This window comes from Coccinella septempunctata, chromosome 5 (genome assembly GCF_907165205.1).
Source record: "Coccinella septempunctata chromosome 5, icCocSept1.1, whole genome shotgun sequence".
Lineage (NCBI taxonomy): Eukaryota > Metazoa > Arthropoda > Insecta > Coleoptera > Coccinellidae > Coccinella > Coccinella septempunctata.
This window is the reverse complement of record NC_058193.1, coordinates 38,396,737-38,420,157: the sequence shown is the minus strand read 5'-3', so window position 1 is coordinate 38,420,157 and position 23,421 is coordinate 38,396,737. Positions and strand designations below refer to the sequence as shown.

The following is a 23,421-nucleotide window of genomic DNA, read 5'->3' as shown; positions in this document are numbered from 1 at the left end:
GTTGTAAATCAAGTAATCTGAATATGTGACATTTTCAATCCGAAAACTGACAATTCGTTTATTCTAATTCGTAATTTCAAATTTATCGTTTCCTTAAACCCAAAATGTCTAGATTACCAAAACCCTCCGGTTTGCCGGTACGTTCTGGGATACCCAGACCCGGTGCAGGTCCAGGTTTGTATTAGTAAAATTGTATGTGAATTATCTTGTCGTCAATGCACTATGTATTCAACAGCTGCCCATTCATCGACATTAGCTCCACCCACAGCAGGAATACCTGCCTCAAGATCTAGTCCATCTGGATTGCCAAGACCTGGCTCTACACTCCCTTCCTCTGGCTTGGGTCCTCCAGGTATTGGTTTCAGACCACCACGACCAGGAATCAGGCCACCAGGCCCCGGACCAGCCAGACCAGCTGGGCAACCAGTGGCTGGTCCATCATCAAGGTAGTCTCATTTACCGTCGTATTAAAAAAAAATTACCACCATATTTTTTTTAAGGCCTGGATCCTCTGGAACCAGAGAAATCGCTTCGAAAACGACAGTTACCGTCACCAAAGGACCCGGCCAAAGATCGGTAGCCATGAAGACCGACCAAAGCGTAGTCCCAAAAGGTTCGAATTCCACAGTTTCGATCAACAAACAAACTCATCCCCTTTCGTATCTTTCCAGCCTCGAGAACTGTGGCCAAACCAAAAATGGGTAAGTGTTCTCATTTTGTATCACCATGATAAGCAATCTTATTACTCGAATCCAGGAGCACCAGTCGGATCCAGAAAATCGCAAGCAGCTGTGCCTATACGTAAGTTGCAAGGTCTTGGATGCGAGGACGACTCCATAAGGTTATCATTTTAGCGCCTCCGTCCGTTTTGAGGAAACAGGTGGCTCTGCAGGTGAAGGCGACTGCGGCTAAAGCTCCTCAAGGGTCGAGGATAACAGCAACAGCAGCCAAGAAGACCACAGTCCCGGCGATGGAGCAGATCATGACTCCAGCTGGTCCTCAGCAAGTTCTCCAAAAGGTCATCACGGAGAAACGGGTGGAAAGATCGAAGCAAGGGGAAGTTGTTTCCAGGAATATAAAGACAATAGAAACCGACCCTCGAACGGGGGAGACCACACAAGTGGAGGAGGAAGTCCAAAAGCTGTAAGTTACAGCATCTGCGAACCAAGTCGCACAATTTAACACAATTATTTATTACAGCAATCCAGATTTCCCTGTACCGCAGGTAAGTATCGTGATTCGTGTTCGCTTTGAACGTTCATGATTCGTTTACAGGGTCCAGTGAAAGAAATAGTGACTGTGGTGAGCGAGAGGGATATAACTGCTTCTTACGAAGCGACCACCGAGAACATAATAAGGGAAACGACTAAGGTTGTACCGCTTGCAGTGTTCGTATATGAGAACTGATCAGAGTTATGATTTCAGCTGGACACAGGGCTTGGGATGGACCCCCAACAAGTGTCCCAGCTGGTGGAGGAAGAAAAAGAAGACGTGGAGAACGCGCTGCGGATCAACCCGCCGGAATTGGCTAACCAATCTCCGGAAAGGTATCCTTTGAAGAAAAGGCTTCAAGCGCTCAGGTTGAGCCCGGAAAACATTGCGCTTCTTGAGCAGGTAATACATCAGGAAAAGTTCCAATATTTCTTCTCCTACTCTGTCTGCATTTCCAGTCGGTGATTCAACCCCCAATAACAGCAGATGAACCGTTACCAGAAGCTTCTCCAGAAGTGATGGCCAAAGTGATAAACGCTCTGGACAAGAGCATGCAGCCGAAGCTAGATCCTGAAGCAACATTCAATACCCTGTTCACTGAAGGTGGTACAGAAGAAGCACCATCAGCTATGGTGAATATAAGGTGAATAAAAATAAGTTATCGTCCTCTTAGAACTAATGTTAACACGTTTCGAAGTTCTGTCGCGCCTGGTCCACTCGGAGACGTTGTCATACCTGTCAACGACGTCCCTGACACTATACAGGAGGAGATGTTGAGTCAAAAAATGGAACAAACGTCTGTTATCGTCCAAACAGCTGAGGAGAAACCACCCGATTTCTCTTATTCCATGAGGACGCCCCAACCGCCTAAGAAGAAAGGTTTTTCCCTAATTCGAGTCGAAATGTATTAGAGTAAACGGATTTTTTTGTAGAAAGGAAGAAATGGGCTCCCTACAAACCAATATCAGATGAAGGCCCTCCATGGCTGCAAATGGGTAAGCCTTCCATCTGGCTGAACGCGTTCATTCCAATTCTTTTATTTGTCAGATATGCCAGAGGCCAGTGAAGCTATTGGAGCGATGCCGAGGGAGAACTTGGACGCTTCAAACATACTAGAAACCACCCAGGTCGGTCAGATGAACGAAGAAGTTGCCAAAGGTATCGAATATTACATCGACTGTAATCCGCTCCAATACTGCTCTAGAGTACAACTGAGAGGATCACAACCGCCCCCTTGGTTCCCAGGTGAGTATCGAGGTCTTTGGAGTCAAATGAACATATTCGTTATTGTTTTTAGGTTATGTGTACGCGCTGTCAGACATGGCAGACAGCGTAGAAGTCGCCAGATCGCCAAGTCAGGTTATGTTCGCCGCTTGGAGGTCCGTCCAACCGGAAATATTCCCGGACGATTCAATTGTTTACAACTAACGTGATAAAATCGTGGAGTAAATAAAAGACGAAGCAACGTTCAGTAGATTTAATGAGGTTTCATTCATACAATTTTAAAACAAAAATATGACAAAACTAAATATGTACAGGTAATATAGTGACAATGTCTCTTATCACAATGAATGTAGAAAACGAGTGTTCAGAATATTTTCAAAAAAGAAAACGTTACGTAAGATACACCAGTTTCGTCTCTAGGCATTCTAAAACATCCATTTCGAACGTTAAATATAAAAAATGCAAAGGCGAATAAAACGGGAGATCGGAAAATAAACGAAAAATGCTGACAACACTTAATTCACCTGGCAGTTTCAACAAGAGGTTTTCTCATTTGCGTTAAACTGGTTAAAATCAACACTGGCCTAGAGATTCTGCCGGTCTCTCGCTGGGTCTGAACACGTCGTTCCTGAACAATAATTGAAAACACTATATGATAGTACTCCCATCTGAACGAAGTCAATATCATACGTAAAGCTGATAAGGACTTTATCACAGCCTAGTAAGTGTCATTCGTAAATGACAGAATAACAGAAATCAAAATATTTTTATATATGTATATATATATGACTACAATGTTTTTCGTTCATTAAACAAGTTCATTTGTTCGCCCATGTCCGCTGACGAAATGATAAGATTCGAATTTCTTTCTCCTGAAAAGTATGTATGTACAGGGTTCACGTAGAATTTTACAAGCAGGTACGGACTAGATTTTCATCTGAGGAGAGTAACTAAGTTTTGAAACTTAGGAAAATTGACGGTTAAGGTTACTCGTCCTTCACAAATGTCAATCTAGTCCTTTATACATTCTTGATGGAGAATCTGCCGATTGTGGATTACCATATAAAAATATCAACTTTTCATTAACTGTTTTCGCACCCGATTTGAACTACGAAATCAGCATTCTTCGTTCATTCTCTGAAATGGATCTGACAGAGCGACTAACTTCGAAAATTCCCTTTGTGAAACAAACTCCCTAAACAACTGAGGTATTTTTAAAAGATTAAAAAAATTCTAGGACACTGCTCTGTTGCTTAACCTCCGATCAATGAAAACCATTTTTAGATTCACTCGCAACTACAGTTTGCTGACCCAGTTTTACCGATAAGTTATCTGTATTAACTTTGAACTTGTGCAGAATTCACTTGTGAAAGTTCTTAAGAAAACGGTGAATCGAGTAAAATGTGACATAACCTTAAAGAATATCGAAAAACAAAGTCAATATTGACATTTCACCGCAGAACCTGAGAAAATCAGAGGTATTAATCAATACGTTCCCGTTCCATCTATCAACCCCAACGAAATTCATAAATAAACGAAGATATGTTCGATTTTCGATAAAAAGTTCGATCTTCGTCCAAACAAGTTTTCCTCGAGCTTTCTGTCACTGGCCGTAAATAATTTGATATATTATTATGCTGTAAACGATAACAAGTGTCGCCTCTCTTTCCCATCTCAACAATCAAAAATTGTAATAAATGAATTTAGAAATTAAGTAATTTGAACAATGTTGGATATCAACAAATACAACTCCAACACCATAAAAACGAAATGAATGATTTTTACCCTTCCGAAAACACTGGATCTAATCGACCTACCGTTAGACATATTGTTTTTAAAAGTGTACATAAAAGCTAACCGTTTTTTTCGTTACCGACTTCTCTTTTCAGAAATTTTCTACTAACTGTTAGTACAAGATATACTTTGTGAAATATCTCGAATGATAGTTTGCGGTAGGTTGATTAGATTGAGATTGTAATCTTTACCAATCGTTTTCCTTTCTTATTTACACCCCGACCGAAGTTTAGTACTTATCACAGCTTTATTTAGTTGGTGAAATCGAACAACATGATTTTCGGCAATTCCCATTATTCGAAATGACAGTTTTTATTCAATTTCACAGGCAATTTAGATTTTGACCATAAAAAAATACCGAATAACAGGATGAGCGGAGCTCCACTGCATTCCTGTGAAATTAAAGAAGAACGAAGGTTTTTCCTCTGTCTCTAAAGTGGTAAAACATACGTATTCTACTCAGAATATTGTCGAAAAGTTCTTTTTGTCTAAGTCGTATCCGTCTATGGAATCAGATGAACCAGCATCTTTTTCTAAGTTAGACATCAAACATATTTTTTTTCGATAGAATCAACAAAACAATATAATGATCGATCAATGGCATGGATACTCACATGTCTTAACAATATAATTTAAAAATAAAAAGGGAATCCGACCACTAGGTATGCGAACAATCCAACACAGTGCCTTTACTCCTACTGCTGAAATTGGCCTCGGAGGTATGCATCGTATTGAAGGTCAGGGCGCCGTACAGACCGGTGCCCGACGCTATCGACGGCAGTTCTCGCGGTTTCATAATTGTCGTTTTTTCGGGAGTCGAAGGTTCATTTTGAAGGACCGGCCTGGCCGTCGATTGACTGTTCTCGTCTTCCGCCAGAACGGTCACGGCTGGCGAGGCTATGGCCTTGGCTTCCAGGAGGTATTTGAAGAACTCGTACGTTGACCAGCAGATGGCGGTCGACGGCATTTGGTACATTATGCGGGCCTGCATGCCTCTGAAGTAGCCGGTAGGCCCACCCAGCCTTTAAATAAAAATGAGACTCTTGAACTACCACGTAATCAACTACTTCATCCCAAGATCAAGAATTGTATAAATTCAAATTAAAAAAATGGCCACAAGTGAAGGTAAAAGATAAGAAAACGGAAGCGGTTGAACATCAAAGGAAGCATAGAATCTACCCTAACCTAACCTAAAACTTCACTTGTGGCTTTGGAGCAATTTCCTCACTCACCTGTAGACCGTCTTCACGGCATGCACCAGGCCGGTAGCCGAGGCGTCCTGTTGCGTGTTGAGCAGCGTCTTGCACACGTCGAGGGGCGTCGTTATGGCGGCGGCGGCCGCGCCTGCGATAGCGCCGCTTATCATGTGCGCCGAAGGGTTGTATTTGCCCTCTTTGTTGATCTTCTTCTGCATCCACTCGTAGGTTATGAAGTGGAAACACTGAAAGGGCACGTTCATCGTCAGCTGCGTCGTGTACGACCTGTAGAAGGCGGCGACGCCCTCTTTCCGATAAACCTTGACGAGACATTCCAGGGCCGTCTTGTAGGGGGAGTTCGACATCTGGAGCCGCTGCTTTATCACTGGAAGAGGACGAGAGGGCGTTACGGCGATATTTTTCGAGGTTATGTCGAGGAAAGTCCATTCATTTTTCGAATATTTGGACAGAAACAAGTTTTGGGCTTACGAAAAGGGGTAGCCCCACCAGAAAGTTAGATTGACAGATGACAAGAATTACTGACATTTCGAGTGGCTGTGGAAAATCAAATTTAAGCTGATAATAGAGTGAGATTTTAGAGATATTCCCCACTGATTCGAATAAATAAATCCGTTTTTATCATTTTCTTTTCTCATAGGCTCCGCCCCACCCTGTATAAAGATCAAAATCAGAAACTTCCGTGGACTTGACATAGTAATGCGCGTCTAGAAATTGAAGGTCGTGGCTCATGGCGTGCAACAATCGCATCAAAATAAACGTGTGTTTAAAAACACAAATACATAATATTGATGTTTACACGAATGATACCCATCAGCTTATATAGTATCTTACCTTCAGCGGGATTCATGAAACCGTCGTGTAGTAACGTGGCTATGCAACCGGCCGCACCTGAAAAAAACAAGAAAAAAACTCAAAATTCGTCAATCAGAGGGTGAAATTTTGTTCTGGATATAGGACCCGAGTACTAGGCTTACTAGTATCTACTATAACAGCAGAACATGGCCCAAAAATTGAGAAATTATTATTTTTCGAGCATTTGTTGAGAGAAATCCACCGGAAACTGCGCAGACTGTCCTGCATCAGGCCACCGTAACATCTTCTCGCTCCATTCTACAAAGTCCGGATTTTCCAGCATCGAGCATACACGATTAAAAACGTAATTCCCCTTGACCGTGGAAAATCTGGACACAGTGTCATCTTCAATCAGTCTCAGTCGATATGGAAGAAAGCCTGCGATGACGTCACAATTGAAAATTGTACGCGGAATGCATACAATCGACAATCGCGAACTCTGCATACGATTAACATTTGCCATTTGCTCGATTTCCTCAATTCCAGTCGGTTTTCACGCCGTTCAACAACATTAATTTATGATCATCGTCGCCATTCTCTCTAGTACGCCCTCAGGGCCGCCATCTTGAAAAACGTAGCGTGGATGTGTTCAGGAGCATCAGGCGAAATAGCACAAGGCGGTTGGAATACAAAGTAGAATCAACGGTTTCGTTAGGAAGACGCAAGTAATCGGATGCATTGTTTTTAATCAAGGCAAAATAAAAATCAACAATTAGGCAGTGTCAAGGTCAACGTATAATGTGAAATACGTTGGAATCGCGCATTCAACGATATCTGAAATTAATATTCACTTGGTCCACAGTAGTATTACGGAATTCAACCCAAGTATTGAATAAATCTATAGTTCCTTCCAATATTCTTCGCTTTTTCGATTATTGTAGCAGGATGTCCAGAACAACAGCTATATTTATTCGTTACATAAAAGATATCACCAATTCATATCCAATAAAAAAAAAAATTTCGCGCTACGTTTAGAGGCAGAATATCAATCAACCAAAGCCTACGTAACCCAAGACATATACTTGCAATAATATAAATGATATCATAAACTTTTCCGTCGACGATTGTTTTATTTTAGAAAAATTTCATCGCCAGAATTACAAACTGTTATAGTTTAGATTCAGATCCGGCAATTCGAATATTGCTACCTGCTATTTCTGGAAGAGATAAGAAAATGAATGTAAGCAAATTTAAGAGTGAGGCTGATCAAACGTTCGTGATATATTGGCATATTTATGTAAATATTGCGAGTCTGAAGTAATTAGTATCGCCTATTGAAATATACTGAATAATTTTAAGCCTTTATTGCTTTCATCAACAAAAACCACATGTTACCCCCAAGGTTACAATGGAAAAAATTTCATCCTCTAATTCGGATTATTTAGTTAAATCAGGAATAGTTTTTTTGGCCACCTTGAATTTCCTATTGAAATCTGAAATATCCTATCCAAAATCATGCAATCAGAGCATATTCTAATGTAATTGGAGGTCCTATATATTATCTAGAAGTGATAAGGTTCTCCACTATGGATGCAAAATAAATATTTGATTTTAGAACAAGAGTGAAAGATACACACAGAACAATTACTGAGAAATAGACCAAATGACAATAGGATGATTCTGAATTATTTCAATAATTCATGAAACATTTTCAAAATGAAATAATTTTTTTCCATAACTGAATGAATATCATCTCCTACCACAGTGAACATAATAATAGTATTCATTTACAAATTTTTTTGGAATAGATCGGTGCCTAAACATTAACAGTATTATATCTATCCATTTAATGATGCTTCAATGTAGGAAAACAATGTAGCTAAGTACTTGAGTTCATTGTACTCAAAATTCCTTCCTTCTTTCCTACTCCTTATCCAAGGACCATTATATTGCAAGAATGAATTGTAAAAATAAAACAATGCTCCTTGATTGGGATCATTAAAATCCAATTTGATAAAGGTGTCGATAATATAAATGGCACTCACCATGAATAACTGGATGATACCGAGTGCTATTCGTTCTCTGTCTTAGAGAATTTTTGATGTATTCATATGTGCTGAAGTAAAGGGCATGAGAGGGTCCTGCTCCAACAACCATAGCCGACATACCTCTGACAGGCCTGAAGAGTCCCTCTTTTTTTACCATTCTGTAGAAAGTGTCAATAATACCATGTTGATTTGTTCGTGAAAGGGACTGCATTCGAGTCTATAAAGGGATTTCAATTTAAAATTGTAACTTGCAAAGTAAATAAATAAATGAACGTGTTTTCTTCAAGCATATTTCTTTATTTAAGGCTGTTTACATTTGTTCATATCTGAGTTAAACCACATCAATGAAAATATCTTATAATGCGGTTTTAGAATAAATAATGAAAACCAGATTGACAAATTCAGTCTCCGTAAGTAACTTCCTTTCTTGTTTTCCATCGTCACTTTCGATTTCAACTGGAATGTGATCAGATGGGAAGTGGTTGATCTTTTTCATCAAGCCCATCTTCAAAATTGATGACATCCATTTGAAAGTGAATGAAAGCAAAGAAGGGAATTATCGAATCAAGGGTAATAAATTGTCGTTATTATAATTCGTTCGCCTTGAGGTTTTCCTGGAAGCTATTCGAAAATGATGAGACTTTTGACGAATCCTAACCTAAAAATAGGATCGCGTTCAACTTAACCTTCAAACGGCGAAATGACAGCTCCATTTAAGCCAGAAAACCCCGAGATTCTAATGGAAGAAAGGTCCAAATTCTTCGAAAATCGTATTTTAAACTCACTTTCACTGAATCCAAGGGGTACATTACGCAATGCTCCATAACTCCGGCAATGGCACCTGCAGTCATATGCGTAACTACATTATTAGTTGGAAGAACTTCATAATCATCAGGATTCATATTTGTTTATTTATATTTTTTGTTCTGACTCAAACTACGAGCTAGTCCGTTCCCTTCCGTGTTTGACACTTTTTTTGTAAGATGTTTTCTGTTAAAATAATACGAAAATTTAGGACACGGGTGACACCACGCTCTCGCCAGCGCAATGAATAACGAGAAATACGAGAAACTCGTTTCCCCACCACAGAAAAATATGGGACATGCGTTCGATGTGCCCACCAATCGGTGTTGGTAGTGATACCAGCAGCGTGATAACGAGGGGGGCTTGGGTTTTTGGGTATTCTCAAAATATGGCACCTTTTTCGAAAAACCCTTGAAATACAACTCACGTGGTCATGAGTCACCTACAAATTTCAATACTGTTTCGATAGCATTCTCAATATCGAGATAAATAGTCCACCCTTCAGCCACTGTTTATGAAACGCTATCACACGGTTAAAAAAAACACAGACACTCACTGGGTAAATCTAGTCTCATTCACACAGATGAACTTATATTAAACTTTAAACAAGGAGTGAAAAAATGTTAACGACTAGTCGTTAACATTTCCGAACAGCTGTTCGGAGAAGAGTGACAAGGCTTTGGATATGCATATCAGATCATTTTAATTTTGATCCTCTGAGCGTCTACAGTCCGAAAAATGTTCGAATGCAATCAATAAAAATGTATAAGATCATCATATCATTAATCAACCTAAACTGAAAACTTTTTTCAACATCAGTAAAGCTGTACGCCAATGGTACCATAGATAGTGAATTTGGGATTCTGATTTGAGAAATATTTCCCTAATCGAACAGATGCCATAAATTAATTGAAATTATTATTAAGAATGGTATTCTTCTACATTGAATAAATGTTTCACACTCAACAAAGACCATATCATCTCAGAAAGCGACGATCACTTTTGAGTAATATTTAGAACAAAATAAATAATTTTGTTTCAAGGTCATCCGCATCTACTATTTTCATCAGATAATTCATTTAAATCTTACATAATGCACAAAAAATGTGCATATTTATGATGACGTGTGTAGTGTTACTGGGACTGTGGTATAAAAACCTGCTGAGAAATTATAATCTCCTAATGTGATTTAATTTTATTCATATGAGTTCTTTGACGAAATTATTTCATTTTGTTCGTGGGAATGAAGTGTATCTCAGACTGAGAAATACAAAGAATTTCCGAAATTAGATGGATGCAGGAAGAAGGGTCTCTTCATATTCGCTGAGTTTTCAAATTATCATTTTACGTGTTCCTTTTTCAGTAACATTTGTTATCTTATCGGTTACGTGAAAGATCTGAAAGATAATTTCTTTGTCATCATTCAAATTATGAGATGATTAGTGGTTTTATCTGAAAATACTGAAAATAGGTGTGATCAGTTTTCTTCAAGATTGGTAATATTTATTTGCGATAGTAAGATAATGGAAATGGATGTGTATTACTAATAAAAATACATAAAATCGTAACAATTTTATCCTAAAAGTTGGTATAAATTTGTGAATTAGTTCATCGAATGGATGATTTTTTTGTTTGCCGCCTTATATTTCCGAAATTCTGCTGCCAGCTATGATTGTTCTTTGTCACAATTTAAATTTATGAATATGGCGCCATTATCAAACTTTTTAAAGCACTCACAGAAATTAATTTTTGTTTCAAATAAGGTCTGTTCGAAAAGAGCAAAAGTAATAGATTATCATATTATAATTAGAAGACTACCCATTCCTGATACGGGGTGGTGTGTTCTCAGCTGTTTGTTTGATGTGAAGATGGTAAAGCCAAAGAGTTCCTCTTTAGTGAAGCACAGGAGAAGAAAAAAAAGTTTGACGTTCTGTACTCCAATATTCTATGCCATGGCATGAGGATGTTTGACAAATTTGACTTGACATTATTTATTATCAGTCAGTAATCGTCAAGATGGCGAATGTGCGTGATAGTGATACGAGTTTGTGGCTACATAATAAACTCGGTATTTCGAACGATTCCTGGACTGGCGGCTCAATATGTTCACAATTGAACGTAGAAGTTCTACGAAATATAAAAGATTGTTTCCCAGACCTTCAGACACAAGTTAAATTGAAGTTGTTACTAAGTTTCTTTCACATTCCGCGTAGGAATTTGGAAGAGGTACAAACATTTGTTTGTTGTTTATATAGCTATTAATTTTTGAATATGAAAAGCAATGCATTATACAATATAATCGATGCAAATATTACCGAGCATATTAGTCCAAGAAATGTTTTATTCATAAATAATGAATTTGTTTGTATAAATCTTCAATAGTGAAGTTAAGTCGATAATTTAATTTTTAGTGGAAATTGGAACTCGAGTCTATATTAGACGTAGCAGTCCAAGATTCAGAACTATGGGTAGCAATGTTAGCAGAAGCATTGAAAACTTATCCCTCGACTGGCTCGTTGAATACAGAAATATCAGATTTGGAAGAAGTCAAGCCTATAGTAACAGATTTAGTGAACGATCTGAGAAAATTGATAAGGAAACAGTTGGAAACTGTTATGTTACCAATGGAATGCCATTATTTAAACAAATCCGCACTTGTTTCTGTGGTATGTATAAGTAATAGAAAAACGACTATTGGGATGATGTTATTGTATGATACATTATAGGTGGGAAACAGGCAAGAACCTTTAAAACATTTTACACTTAGGAAAAAGCAGAAATCTGCGGTGTTACGAACTGAATTATTGCAAAAATCAATGGATGCAGCATCTAATCTCAAAAAGTCGTCTGCTCCAGTTGTACCAGTGCGATCTCGAGGAATGCCACGGAAAATGACTGATACCAGTAAGTTTTCTTCTTATATTTTTCCACGTTCATTTCTGACAACATACCAATTTCTCAGCACCCTTGAAAGGCATACCTAGCAGAGTTCCTTCAACCGGCTTTAGACCAATATCGTCAGGATTAAACAACAGGCCCCAGCCGATCAGACCTCCGGCCGGTAGGAAAGAAGGTGGAGTGAAAATGTTAGACATTGCAGATCAGCCTATAGGATTCGCTACCGCCAAAAAACGAAAAAGGTTGCAAGGTAGGTTCTTTTTTTTTGTGGATCTGAAATTTTTCTATTTTCCGAATTTATATTTTAGAAATGGAGAGTGCAAAGAAAGTGGCAACCGAAACGCCTGCTGTACAAAGTCCTCCAGTTACAACAGGTTCTACTCCAGATTATGCGTCTGGACTGGGCGCTGCTCCCACATATGCTCCGGCAACACCCCAACCCACGGTTCAACCAACAGGTAAAAAAATTAATTTGTATTTCTTCTCAAATGTAATATTTTTACTGTAGCTATCTCATTCTTTCATCAATTTAACCTAAAAATATTCTATGACCACTGTGGTCATAGAAATTTATTTCTGCGCATCCTTGATGAATATTGCATATTTAGAGTGTTAAAAATGAATTTAATTGATATTTTTGAATCAGCGGCCCCGGCTACACCTCAAGTTACAGCTCAACCGACAGTGGTTGTACCTGTGACCCAGGTACCACCAGCTGTAACTGTCCAGAGCGCTCCGGCTCCTCCGGCTGTCACCCAATTCACTACCACTACCTCATTGCGACCGGTACCGCCACTTCTGGCGACCACGCCTGTTGGACAAAGGACCATAGTGGCAGACCAACAGACGTTCACCGTTGTAGGGCAGATACCTGCTCCCAACATAGTGACGCAGAGGCCGATGCAGAACCAATCCACCGTTACGCACATACGAATTCACACTCCTCAGCAGCCGGCCAGCGCTCTGCAGAAGAGAGGATTGGCATTGACGGTTAGTTGAAAGATCAGTTTACTCCCCCTTAATATTTCCTGTAGATAAATTTTCCACATCTAGTGTTTTTCCATCTTCAGTAAAAATTGTCGATTGAAAGATGTGGCAACATCTGTCGAAAATTGATAGGTTATGCGACATCCTTCAAACTTGACACTTGACACTATCTGTCAGAGGGATTATTTCTTTTTTGTTTTTCAAGAGGGAGCAAATGCTGGAGGCTCAGGATATGTTCCGAACTGCAAACAAAGTTACGCGCCCGGAGAAAGCACTCATTCTTGGTTTTATGGCCGGATCGCGAGACAACCCCTGTCCCCATCTGGGTAACATAGTGACAATAAAGCTTTCCGAGGACCAAGAAAACGTGCTTCAATCCGACGCGAGTTATCTGACGATGATGGTGGAGACGCATTTCCAGATGAATTACAACAACGGGGAATGGAAACGGATAAAGAAGTACAGACATATAGAGAATGTTGTCGAACCGGTGACGCAAAACGCTCAGGCTACCGCTTATGTCTGATAATGATCGAGCTTGGAGATTAAACGGGCATATGAAACGATAGCTGTTAAACACCCCTTCACTCATAAAAGTTGTGTTGTTGTAGCAAACTCCTGATGAAGGGTGAAGTCAGTAAGAGGGTGTTGCTCCATGAATTAGTACATTCTAAATGTATCGCAAAATATCGTATTCTTCCAAGATTTTTTTTATGAGATATATACACGATGTTTCATGATAAATTGTTAGACTCTATATCATTAAGGCAAAAAAACTAACAAATCGATTATATAATAATTCTCTTTTTGTACAAAATATAAATACACAGAAAAGACTTGAATGAAATTCGCAAATGATTAACTTGTTATTTGTAGAATCATTTTATTAATTTGTACATATGAGATTGTATTCAGTTGGATATTTAGAAGAAAAATTATTGATCTTGTTATATTTGTACATACTTTGATTTAGTTAATGGATACATTGCCAATTCTGAAACCCTCAGGTTCGAAAAAGCTTTCATTGCGACGCGATTTTAACATCGGCAATTTTATAACCTCAAAATGTTCAGCCATCTTGTCGTCCCCGATAGCGAAGAATTTGCGGTATCGAGACGACGTCATTTTGAAGATATTTATACAAATTGTTATAAAATAAAGATTATTATTTTATAAACGGCTATTATTTTGGTCCAACTAACCCCCAAAGTTATCAGATGAACAACCTGTCGTGAAACCTACTGGTAGGCTATGGCTGAACAGCCAACTAGGATGTTAAGAAATTTATGATTTCAGTAAAAAATATCTTGAAATCAAATTAAATTGATAGGTATCATAATGACAGAAAAACCCAAATCCCTATTTTCAACCTACCCCAAATAGTTTGTGCATAACCTAACCCCCTTGATTTTATAATTGAAACTGTCATGAATCCATTATTTTTACCGTTCTCCGTATCGAATTATAATTTCTTCCTTATTTCCCACTTTTCCTTGGTATCGATTCCCTCGCAGAAAAATATCACCGGTCTAGAGAAAAATTGCCCTATCAAAACTTCATCACAATTTCACTTGTGAGTGTTGGTACCTGTTAATTATTTTCAACACCGACGAAATTATGTCAAGTTCACATACTTCCCGTGGAAAGTTGATGTTTGGGTTTTTAATTATGAGTATATCGAATTCAGACAAAAATAATGAATTATTTTAACACGGGAAGGTATTTGAGGTTGTGTATCACAGTCGCAATATTTTTTTTATTTAGTCGGGAGATATATTTTTCACAAGTTAGTTGAAATGTAGGTGATGTGCGAATTTCAATATATGTGTGGTATTTGTTGCAATATAAGTGATAGGAGGAATTCAACTGTATTTTTCGTTTAAGGTAAGATATCTCCCCTCAGTTCATTCAATAAACTTCTGCTTTTCTTCCATGTATACTGCTTGAATTATCAACATGTTGATTAGGTAGTCAAACTGTGTATCAATTGATAATATTCAGTTTTTTTTTTTTCTAACTTTGAGAGTTAAAAGTCCTCCTTTCATCAGAGTAGTCGTTTGGAATGAAGGCTTCATTTCCTTAGGAAATATTTCAACCATGATTACCTTCACACATTTTCCACATGTTCTCAAACCTTTCTGTAAGATTAATAGGTAGATTAATTGCTTTCAGTAGTGCTATTCCATGTAGATATCAACAAAATCCAAAACTTGTTTATGAAATCAATTTGTTTTCCCAATCAATCGATGTCATTCAATACACAAATAAGAAGTGTAAATCCTTGTCTTTGCAGGAGTAATGGCGACCAATTACGATGGAAATAATTCACCTTCGAGTCAGAGAGGATCAAACATTCCTTCACATCGTTCTTCGCTACGTACTCCTAAAAGACAGCGATTTCAGGAAGAACGGAACCCAGATCTATCATGCCCAATTTGTCTGAATTTGATAGAAGAAGCCCATATAACCAAATGTGGCCATACTTTTTGTTACGATTGTATTGTCAAGTCGATAGAATCTTGCAAGCGTTGTCCCCAATGTAATAACTCAATCACAAGTTTAGAGATGATCTTTCCCAACTTTGCACTAAGCGAATTGATTAAAAAGCACAAACTTAGAATTAATGGATTGGAATCTGTAGGTTCGAACCATAGCTCAACTGAATTTTCAGCAGATGGTTTAAGAGATTTCGTTGCTGCTGAATCGCAAAATTTAACACTGCCAGATGTCAATGTAATGTTGGAAGTTTTGACCCAGAGGAAACAGCTACTTGAAGCGGAGTCATGTGCGGCTCAGAACCGTTTGTTGCTGGAGTTCTTGAGACATCTGTTGAAGCAGAAGAAAGAACAGCAAGATCAAATTGTGAAGGAGATTGCAATGATCGAAGTCGATGTAGAAGAAGTTATAAAAAAGTTGGATGAGGTTCATAAGAAATGTCCTACTTTTGAAGATATAGAGAGGACTGTGTCGAATGCCTCTGAGAATGTGGCACCAGCTGCGGTTAATGCTATGAAGAAAGAAATGCTGAGCTTAATCGATAATATATCTACTTCTACATCTAGCAATGATAAAATCAGTGGGGTTGATAGTTCGTCTAATACTATAAGTAGTTCTTTAGCAGCTAGGAGGAGACGGATGTATGCTCATTTTGATGATTTTGTTGGCAGCTACTTCGCAACGAGATCCAAAGAAGTATACTTTGGGAAAGAGCACACAGACAAATCAACTAGAACCAGTAGTGAATTAAGCAAGGGTTTGGATGAATTCAGGGAGAATCTGATAAAATTTTCGAGGTTCAATTCTTTAGTACTACTCACGTCTATAGACTACTCCAACAAAATTTTTTGTAACCCATCCATTGTTTCGAGTATTGAGTTTGATAAAGATAATGAATTCTTCGCCATCGCCGGTGTTACCAAGAGAATACAAGTGTTTGATTATAATTCAATTCTGAATGATACCATAGACATACATTATCCTTGCATCGAGATGGTGTGCAAATCCAAAATATCCTGTGTTAGTTGGAATAGTTACCATAAAAGCACCTTAGCATCGAGCGATTATGAAGGTACTGTAACAATATGGGACGCTTCAACCGGGCAAAGAACAAAGACTTACCAAGAACACGAAAAACGTTGTTGGAGTGTGGATTTCAACGAGATGGATACTAGATTGATAGCTTCAGGCTCCGATGACGCAAGAGTTAAACTTTATTCTCTGAACAGTGAACATTCAATCGCTACTCTGGAAGCCAAAGCCAACGTATGCTGCGTGAAATTTCACCCGAAAAGTTCCCGGAATCTAGCATTTGGCAGTGCCGATCACTGTGTACATTATTACGACTTGAGGAACATGAAGGAAGCTTTGATGATATTTAAGGGTCACAAAAAGGCCGTCAGTTATGTGAAATTTTTGAATAGTGACGAAATCGTGTCGGCTTCTACCGATTCGCAACTGAAAATGTGGAATATTAACGCTCCAAACTGCACAAGATCCTTCGTGGGCCACATCAACGAGAAGAACTTTGTTGGTCTTGCTACAAACGGTGATTACGTAGCTTGTGGATCGGAAAATAATTCTCTTTATGTTTATTATAAAGGGTTGAGTCAGATGCTTTTTAAGTACAAATTTACTTCTGTGCAAGGTGTTTTAGAACAGGAACGGAGGGAAGATGATGTTAATGAATTTGTTTCGGCTGTGTGCTGGAAGCAAAACTCTAATGTTATAGTAGCTGCAAATAGCCAAGGAATAATAAATATACTTCAGTTAGTGTAGACACTTGATGCTAGAAGTTTTGTGTTATTCAACTGCGTTGAACTTTTTTTCCCTGAATCGATGTGCCCAAGTATATTATTGATGTTGAAAGTATTTATTCCCCTTGCAGAAGGTAATGGCAATTCCATATCATTTTTACAATATGGATTCAAAGAAGTTATTGAGATATTCATTCTAAATTTACAAATACTCTCACTTATCTGTGATTAAATTGAAATATACATATGAAGTACACTTTGACAATTTTCCAAATATTTTTTTAATATTTATTTTGGCTTTCCTCAAACTGCCTCCACACTGGTTAATGTTCAGAATAACCTAATTTTAATGAATAACCATTCTAGAGAAATCACAAATCCTGTTTCTGCCAGAATACAAGTTGAAAGGTAAAATTTTCAGAAAATGGAACTCTTGAATTGATAATAATGAAATTATCGAACTGAAATAAACCAAAGGTCAGAAAAGGCTTGTTGGAATCGTTAAATTATGTAATTCAAATCGTAAAAAAATGTTGGTTAGTCATTCATTTATTTTACGGTTGGGGGATAATTCAGAGGCAAAGAAATTTAGGAAACATCAAGTACCGATTGCAGGGTCATTAAATAGATGAAACATTCGTCAGTAATAACCGACATTCTCATTATTGATGTGCCAAACCGACCGATAACATTCTTTCTCGAGATTCTCTTGCATAAAATGCCGTTTCTCGTGTGTTTTCGTTCAAAGTCGGAAATAAGTACAAAATTTGATTGGCTTCTCTTCGAATTATTCTGTTCATTATGCGTTAGAACTACGAATTGTACTGCTTTCATTTAGTACGCGTTTTGTCATTAATTCCTATGACCGCCAGATTTTTTAATCGTTTATTAATTCCTTTCGTCTCGAATGAAAAGAAGCTTGTGTATGCTGATACCGAAATTGACAGGCGTGGTGGCAGCACAGTCGTCTTGCTGCCCTTTCTGAACGTGGTTATTGTGAATTTTGATAAGGTGCAGTTCAGATTGCTTTTGTGACAGTTGAAGAAGTGTAGGCCATATTAATCAAATACCTGATTTGTGGAAGGTTAGAATTGTCTATTTAATTTTTTTGACAAAACGATGTCCAAAATAAAAATTGTTTTTCATGAGTTGGTAAATTATCTGCCTACAGAAAATTCTGTTGTTTCTGCCACAGAGTAACAGCCATTTTGTAGGCTTCGTTTCTATATTTCATGTGGATGGTAATGATTTTTTGGCGCTAAATTTGATAATTTCATGGAATAACATGATTTTGTTCAAATACATATAATACATCCATATTTCATTACTAGTGCGAAAAGTACAAATTCTTACTTTCAGATTGACGATAAACGGACAAAATGGAAGAAGGGTTGGCAGACCCGCTCAGTTTAGCAAAAGATGCTACTTTGATTAAAGGTAAAGAATAATTGAAATACAGCTGCTAATTGATAACAAAAGACCATTTCGAATTACGTAGTTGCTTGTTATTTTGTACATTTTCATTGTTATGTTTATCTAGTTGATGAAGTAATTATTGTTTATAATCATATAAGTCCAACTGATTAGAAAACATACTTGAATCAAGTTTCTATCCCTGAATTAGTGATGCATTTGGTCATTAGTACGATTAGTGGTAATCTTATTCATTTATTTCAGATGCTCAATCAGAATATGGAAAGCTAGATGTTCTTATATGTGGCACATGTCACACAGTTTTTCATTTCATTGAGGAATATAATACCCATAAGAGTAACAAATGCCAAGGGTCTACAGTTTCTATACAATGTGAGAATGATGATAAAGCCCTAACTTGGGCGTTTTGCTTATGGAAAAGTAGCGAGAAAGATAAAAGTATAGGAATGTGGCAAATGTATCAGAAATGGTGTAAATTACCTCAAGATGAAAAAGATATGTGGATTGCCGGAGGTCAAACTATACTCAGTTTGAACAAGATACGTGTAGCTAAAATGCAAGAAGTAAAATTCAAAGTGGTGAGTGAAGTGAGGAGTTTCGTTTTATTTTCGATTCTATTCTGTTAATTGTTCTAGAAAAGAGAAGAAGAGAAGGATCCGTTAGATTTAACAGAAAATGAACTGAATCATCATGAAAAAGGTAGGTGAATTATACATTTTAAGTTACTTCAAATTGGTTTTGCTTTTCTCATCATCGGTAGAGTACTTTGTAAGGTACAATCGGAATAGACAACTTGGTTTCAGTATTGATTCACAGAAAATGATATGAAATGTTGAGTGTTGATGGCGATTAACAAAATAAAAAATATTATTATTAATTGGTAGAGTTAAGAATAGATGGCGTGAGTGTCCGAATTGAACAAGTTTCTTATGTTGCGGTTTGTTGGAGTTCGAGCCTCAATTTAACCAGCTTAAACTCGCAGCTTTATTCGCGAAATATTTCTCTTCAAAACGACACAATCAAAATCCTGATCCAAATTGAAAGGATGGACTGATTCTTCTCCTTATTTTATAACCTAAAATTTAGGTAGCCGTCACATGACACTACAGTCCCAGGCTCTATCTTGCCCAAATTTGCATTTCTTCAACAAATACATGGAATTTCACATCGTCAATAATAGTAAAAAGATTTCCATTTTCCTTTTCAAGTAACATATGAATTGGTTGCTAAGCGAATTTGACATTATTACTTTAATACCCATTTTATTGGATTTGAATTTGATCAACTGAAATAATTGAAAAAAAAACTCAAAAAGGAATAATGGAAGTGGAATCTGATTCCCAATCTGTGGAGACAAGAATGGAGGAAGAAACTAAAGAAAGTTCTGAAGCTGATGGTACAGTTTGATCAAATGATTTATTAATGGGATACTGAAAAAAAGTTCCAGTGAACAATTATTTCTTAATGTTTTCATTTCAGAAACAAAAAACTCTACGCACAAACAAGCACCAACTAAATCGCCAAAGTTGAGCGATCCACCAGGTGTTGAGAATGTAAGTAGCATATAAAATATTTTGGAATATTCTCTTTATTCAGAATTGATTTTTTTAGGACGTACCGAAGGAAGAACTCAATGAATATGTTGTTGAATCCATAGTAGGAAAGAGGTTTAATGCGAAGAAGAAAACCTGGGAATACAAAGTTAAATGGGAAAATTGGGATGAGTGAGTGAAAGTTTTAATCATAATTTGTGTATTTATTTATTTAGAGTGTTTTTATGATGACGATTTTTGTAGGTCACAATGTTCTTGGGAACCGATGGAGCATTTGTCGGGATGTAAGGCACTCATAAATGTTTTCGAGGAAAAATTGAAGATGGAGAAAGAAAGGAAGAAACTGGCCGAAGAAGCAGTCAAGCTGTCAAAGGTAAAGACTGAAGTCAAAACCGATGACGAATCTGTAGATTACGGAATGGGAAGGTAAACTATTGGAAATATTTAAGGTACTTAGGGTTCCTTCTAACGATTTATTTTCGCAGGCGTCCTCAGAGAAGTAGCAAGAAGAAAGCGTTGCATCAAGTCAAAAGATGGTTGGGCGAAGGCGGTTCAGACAACGAGGACTCGAAAGAGAGCAGGAAGAGAATACATTTAGACGAAGACAGCGACGACATGTCATTCGAAAAAAGGATGAAACTGGAGGAAGATTCAGACGATAGTATAGACGACGACGACGAGGAAAGGCCGAAAAAGACGTCACTAATAAAACACAACAGTTCCAACGGTTTAGCCGGGAAGAAACTACCCAACAACGTTCTGATACCGGACGCTCAAGGTGTCGTTCGGATCAACCAGAAGCAACTGCCTTCCCTGAGTTCCGGTGTATATATCATGTCGAAAACGGCAGGAATAATCAAGCTCGATTCCAAGACTTCCAAAATAGCGGCAAGCGGCGGACAGGCGGTGGTCAAGGTCGCGCCCAGGATCGGACAGACCCACATAAGGATAGTCAAGAAGGACGGCGCAACCGCCAACAGGGTTATCCATATGACTCAGAAATCCAAGCCTGGCGCCGCCGCGGCCGCCTCCCAGAGGTCGTTGGTATCGCACAAGGTGACTAAGCTGGTGCGGAATCCGACGGCGAAGGTGAAATTGGAACCGAAACTGGACGAGAGGAAGAAATCCAACTCGATGTCCGAGATGGACGAGGTGAAAGAGTCCGCGCCCGACGACGACTCGGACTGCGGACTACCGGAGTTGGAATTCCCCGCCGAGATCATACCGCCGGAACCGGAAGAGCCGCCGGGAGAGTTCACCCTCGATCCGACGACCGGGAAGATAGCCGGCGTCGAATATCCCGAGAACGAGCCCGAACCCGAAATAGCGACCACGGAAGATAACAAGGAGAATTCGGAAAACACCCTGGATAACATCGTTAAATTGGCTGCCGCCGATATTACCGAGGCCGATCTGAAACCCGATTTGAGCGAGGGAATGCCGGGCGACGCCACCTCCGACGTACTCGGTACACAGCCGACTTTGATCGGTATCGAGGAGAAAAAACCCGAAACGCACAGAATGGAACAACAGATGAAGGTGAGGAGAGAACCGAATCCGATGGCTAAGATACAACAGAAATTCGTCATTTCCCCCAACATCAGGAGCTCGACAATCTTGGAGAGGAGCTTACAATCACCCAGATCCATCGTCAAATCCCCGCAAGGCTACACGAGACAGGTTTACACGAAATCCCCCCAGAGGATCATACATTCGGCGATGACGCCGAAACTGACGTCGCCTTTGGTCAGATCCTCGTCCGCCATGAGGAACTCTTACAGCACCAAACCGAAATCCGTGTACCCCAAACAACAGCGGGTGTACATGTCGTCCCCCGGCGCCAAAATGAACGAAGGTCTGATCAAACAGACTTACCACCACCAGAAGACCAACGTGAACAAGAGGGTCGGTAACATCGGCGGTACGACGATCTACAAGAGACCCGTGCCGCAGAACAAGATGGCCTCGTCGTCGCCGAAAGTCTATCAGAGGACGAGCGTGGTCAGGAAGCCGGCGCCGATGGTCAGGACGGTGGTGCAGAAGACGCCCAAACCTGTTATAAATATGCCGTCCTTGATGGACGACGACCTGCCGGTGCAACCCGTCGCCGAGAACTTGCAGATGATGCAGAAAGTCGAGATGCCGCAACAAGAGACCCAAGAGGCGACGATGGCCGTCGCTTCCGCCGCCGCCGCCAACCCGGAGGCGGACATCTCGTCTTTCGCCGCCTTGGGCGACGGCGAAGCGCCCATATTCATCACCGGTGACGACGGCACAGTGTACCAGGTGGCGGGTCAGAACGAACAGGGCCAAACCATCTTGATCACTCAGGGTCCGGACGGGCAGCAGCAATGCCTGTTGGTCACCAGCGAAAGTACGGGCCAGGAGGAGAATCAGGAGGCTCAAGAAGAGGGCGCCGCCGCGCAGGTGGCCACGATGATGGAGGGCGCCGAGATGCCGATGCAGCAGACTGAAGGTCTGGAGGGTAACCTAGGAGAGGCTCAGACGAATACTCAGGAACCGCTCACGATCAAGACCGAACCAGACACGCAACCGGAGGTTGTAGCACAATTCGTTAAGGCTGTACCACCTAGTCCAGGTTAGTCATCTGTCACTTGTCATCATATTTTTGACAAGTTGCTCATTGTTTCGTTATTTTGGACTTTTTATTCTGTTTTAGGCGGCACTCCGAAAGTTATGGTGATGTTACCCGACGGAAATCTTGTAGTAACGCCGGTTACCGCTGAAGAATATGCGAGTTGGCAGGAATTGGAGAAGTAACGGCCATCATCTTTTTTATGTACTGTTATTATGATGTAAGATATTAAGAATTCGTGAGTGATGCCAGGAGCAACCTATTAATGGATTGAATAGTTTATTTATTACGAAAATCTGTTTCCCAACTTTGGTTATATCTTTGGAGCAGTATATAAGCGTGCATTTATATGAGACATAGAAATGCAATATTTTTCAAAAAAAAAGTGTATATATTATATGTAAGAGATCATGTTATAAGTTCTTCTTGATTCAATCATCTACTTTATTTATAATATGTAAATTATTTAGCTCATTTCAGTTATTGAGGTAAGCTGAATATTGTATGAAAATGAATAAATAAAGTAAGTTGAATTTTTATACTGAGTTTATTTGTTATCCCAAATCTCCTTTGAGTTTTATTTCTTTCTTAATTGAAAGAATCGGAATA

At 39.0% G+C, this 23,421-nt stretch overlaps 5 protein-coding genes across 7 annotated transcripts; 4 read left to right on the top strand and 1 right to left on the bottom strand.

The window, feature by feature from the left end:
- The first annotated feature begins 10 nt into the window (after positions 1 to 10).
- LOC123314569 (transcription initiation factor TFIID subunit 4-like) lies at positions 11 to 2,688 on the top strand. The gene is made up of 14 exons (XM_044899919.1): positions 11 to 174; positions 236 to 446; positions 501 to 613; positions 672 to 701; positions 757 to 801; positions 855 to 1,143; positions 1,201 to 1,225; positions 1,276 to 1,371; positions 1,426 to 1,614; positions 1,671 to 1,855; positions 1,910 to 2,091; positions 2,145 to 2,207; positions 2,260 to 2,457; positions 2,510 to 2,688. The coding sequence occupies exons 1-14, from the start codon at positions 105 to 107 to the stop codon at positions 2,638 to 2,640; spliced, it is 1,827 nt and encodes a 608-aa protein (XP_044755854.1). The 5' UTR covers positions 11 to 104; the 3' UTR covers positions 2,641 to 2,688.
- LOC123314571 (mitoferrin-1) lies at positions 2,675 to 9,357 on the bottom strand. 2 transcript variants are annotated; one of them, XM_044899923.1, is made up of 6 exons: positions 9,073 to 9,357; positions 8,285 to 8,504; positions 6,279 to 6,335; positions 5,463 to 5,811; positions 4,845 to 5,252; positions 2,675 to 3,308 (listed from the first exon to the last, which is right to left on the bottom strand). In XM_044899923.1, the coding sequence occupies exons 1-5, from the start codon at positions 9,187 to 9,189 to the stop codon at positions 4,889 to 4,891; spliced, it is 1,107 nt and encodes a 368-aa protein (XP_044755858.1). In that variant the 5' UTR covers positions 9,190 to 9,357; the 3' UTR covers positions 2,675 to 3,308; positions 4,845 to 4,888. The 2 variants fall into 2 exon arrangements, with proteins under 2 accessions (XP_044755858.1, XP_044755857.1); XM_044899922.1 differs by having other exon boundaries at positions 2,675 to 5,252.
- Positions 9,358 to 11,046: 1,689 nt separating this feature from the next.
- On the top strand, positions 11,047 to 14,153 carry LOC123314383 (negative elongation factor A). The gene is made up of 7 exons (XM_044899653.1): positions 11,047 to 11,317; positions 11,503 to 11,757; positions 11,818 to 11,995; positions 12,054 to 12,239; positions 12,298 to 12,447; positions 12,636 to 12,979; positions 13,182 to 14,153. The coding sequence occupies exons 1-7, from the start codon at positions 11,108 to 11,110 to the stop codon at positions 13,500 to 13,502; spliced, it is 1,644 nt and encodes a 547-aa protein (XP_044755588.1). The 5' UTR covers positions 11,047 to 11,107; the 3' UTR covers positions 13,503 to 14,153.
- Positions 14,154 to 14,405: 252 nt separating this feature from the next.
- LOC123314382 (E3 ubiquitin-protein ligase COP1-like) lies at positions 14,406 to 17,485 on the top strand. Its single transcript, XM_044899652.1, has 2 exons — positions 14,406 to 14,860; positions 15,270 to 17,485. The coding sequence occupies exon 2, from the start codon at positions 15,275 to 15,277 to the stop codon at positions 17,249 to 17,251; it is 1,977 nt and encodes a 658-aa protein (XP_044755587.1). The 5' UTR covers positions 14,406 to 14,860; positions 15,270 to 15,274; the 3' UTR covers positions 17,252 to 17,485.
- Positions 17,486 to 18,042: 557 nt separating this feature from the next.
- On the top strand, positions 18,043 to 23,351 carry LOC123314381. Of its 2 annotated transcripts, none has more exons than XM_044899650.1 (9): positions 18,043 to 18,313; positions 18,589 to 18,666; positions 18,907 to 19,241; positions 19,299 to 19,362; positions 20,143 to 20,216; positions 20,275 to 20,387; positions 20,460 to 20,642; positions 20,702 to 22,815; positions 22,897 to 23,351. In XM_044899650.1, the coding sequence occupies exons 2-9, from the start codon at positions 18,609 to 18,611 to the stop codon at positions 22,995 to 22,997; spliced, it is 3,042 nt and encodes a 1,013-aa protein (XP_044755585.1). In that variant the 5' UTR covers positions 18,043 to 18,313; positions 18,589 to 18,608; the 3' UTR covers positions 22,998 to 23,351. The 2 variants fall into 2 exon arrangements, with proteins under 2 accessions (XP_044755585.1, XP_044755586.1); XM_044899651.1 differs by lacking the exon at positions 18,043 to 18,313 and adding an exon at positions 18,346 to 18,470.
- The last annotated feature ends 70 nt before the right edge of the window (positions 23,352 to 23,421 follow it).

What these genes read in the sequence shown, in the direction of transcription:
- LOC123314569 (XM_044899919.1), top strand. Translation starts at nt 105, where the DNA reads ATGTCTAGATTACCAAAACCCTCCGGTTTGCCGGTACGTTCTGGGATA. An exon ending in GAGGAGGAAGTCCAAAAGCT is followed by an intron (nt 1,144 to 1,200) that starts GTAAGTTACAGC and finishes TATTTATTACAG; the next exon opens with CAATCCAGATTTCCCTGTAC. An exon ending in TAATAAGGGAAACGACTAAG is followed by an intron (nt 1,372 to 1,425) that starts GTTGTACCGCTT and finishes TTATGATTTCAG; the next exon opens with CTGGACACAGGGCTTGGGAT.
- LOC123314571 (XM_044899922.1), bottom strand. Translation starts at nt 9,189, where the DNA reads ATGAATCCTGATGATTATGAAGTTCTTCCAACTAATAATGTAGTTACG. An exon ending in ACCCCTTGGATTCAGTGAAA is followed by an intron (nt 8,505 to 9,072) that starts GTGAGTTTAAAA and finishes ATCCCTTTATAG; the next exon opens with ACTCGAATGCAGTCCCTTTC. An exon ending in TTTCATGAATCCCGCTGAAG is followed by an intron (nt 5,812 to 6,278) that starts GTAAGATACTAT and finishes GTCCTCTTCCAG; the next exon opens with TGATAAAGCAGCGGCTCCAG.
- LOC123314383 (XM_044899653.1), top strand. Translation starts at nt 11,108, where the DNA reads ATGGCGAATGTGCGTGATAGTGATACGAGTTTGTGGCTACATAATAAA. An exon ending in AATCCGCACTTGTTTCTGTG is followed by an intron (nt 11,758 to 11,817) that starts GTATGTATAAGT and finishes GATACATTATAG; the next exon opens with GTGGGAAACAGGCAAGAACC. An exon ending in AGAGAGGATTGGCATTGACG is followed by an intron (nt 12,980 to 13,181) that starts GTTAGTTGAAAG and finishes TTGTTTTTCAAG; the next exon opens with AGGGAGCAAATGCTGGAGGC.
- LOC123314382 (XM_044899652.1), top strand. Translation starts at nt 15,275, where the DNA reads ATGGCGACCAATTACGATGGAAATAATTCACCTTCGAGTCAGAGAGGA.
- LOC123314381 (XM_044899650.1), top strand. Translation starts at nt 18,609, where the DNA reads ATGGAAGAAGGGTTGGCAGACCCGCTCAGTTTAGCAAAAGATGCTACT. An exon ending in AGATGCTACTTTGATTAAAG is followed by an intron (nt 18,667 to 18,906) that starts GTAAAGAATAAT and finishes CATTTATTTCAG; the next exon opens with ATGCTCAATCAGAATATGGA. An exon ending in AAGAAGTAAAATTCAAAGTG is followed by an intron (nt 19,242 to 19,298) that starts GTGAGTGAAGTG and finishes TAATTGTTCTAG; the next exon opens with AAAAGAGAAGAAGAGAAGGA.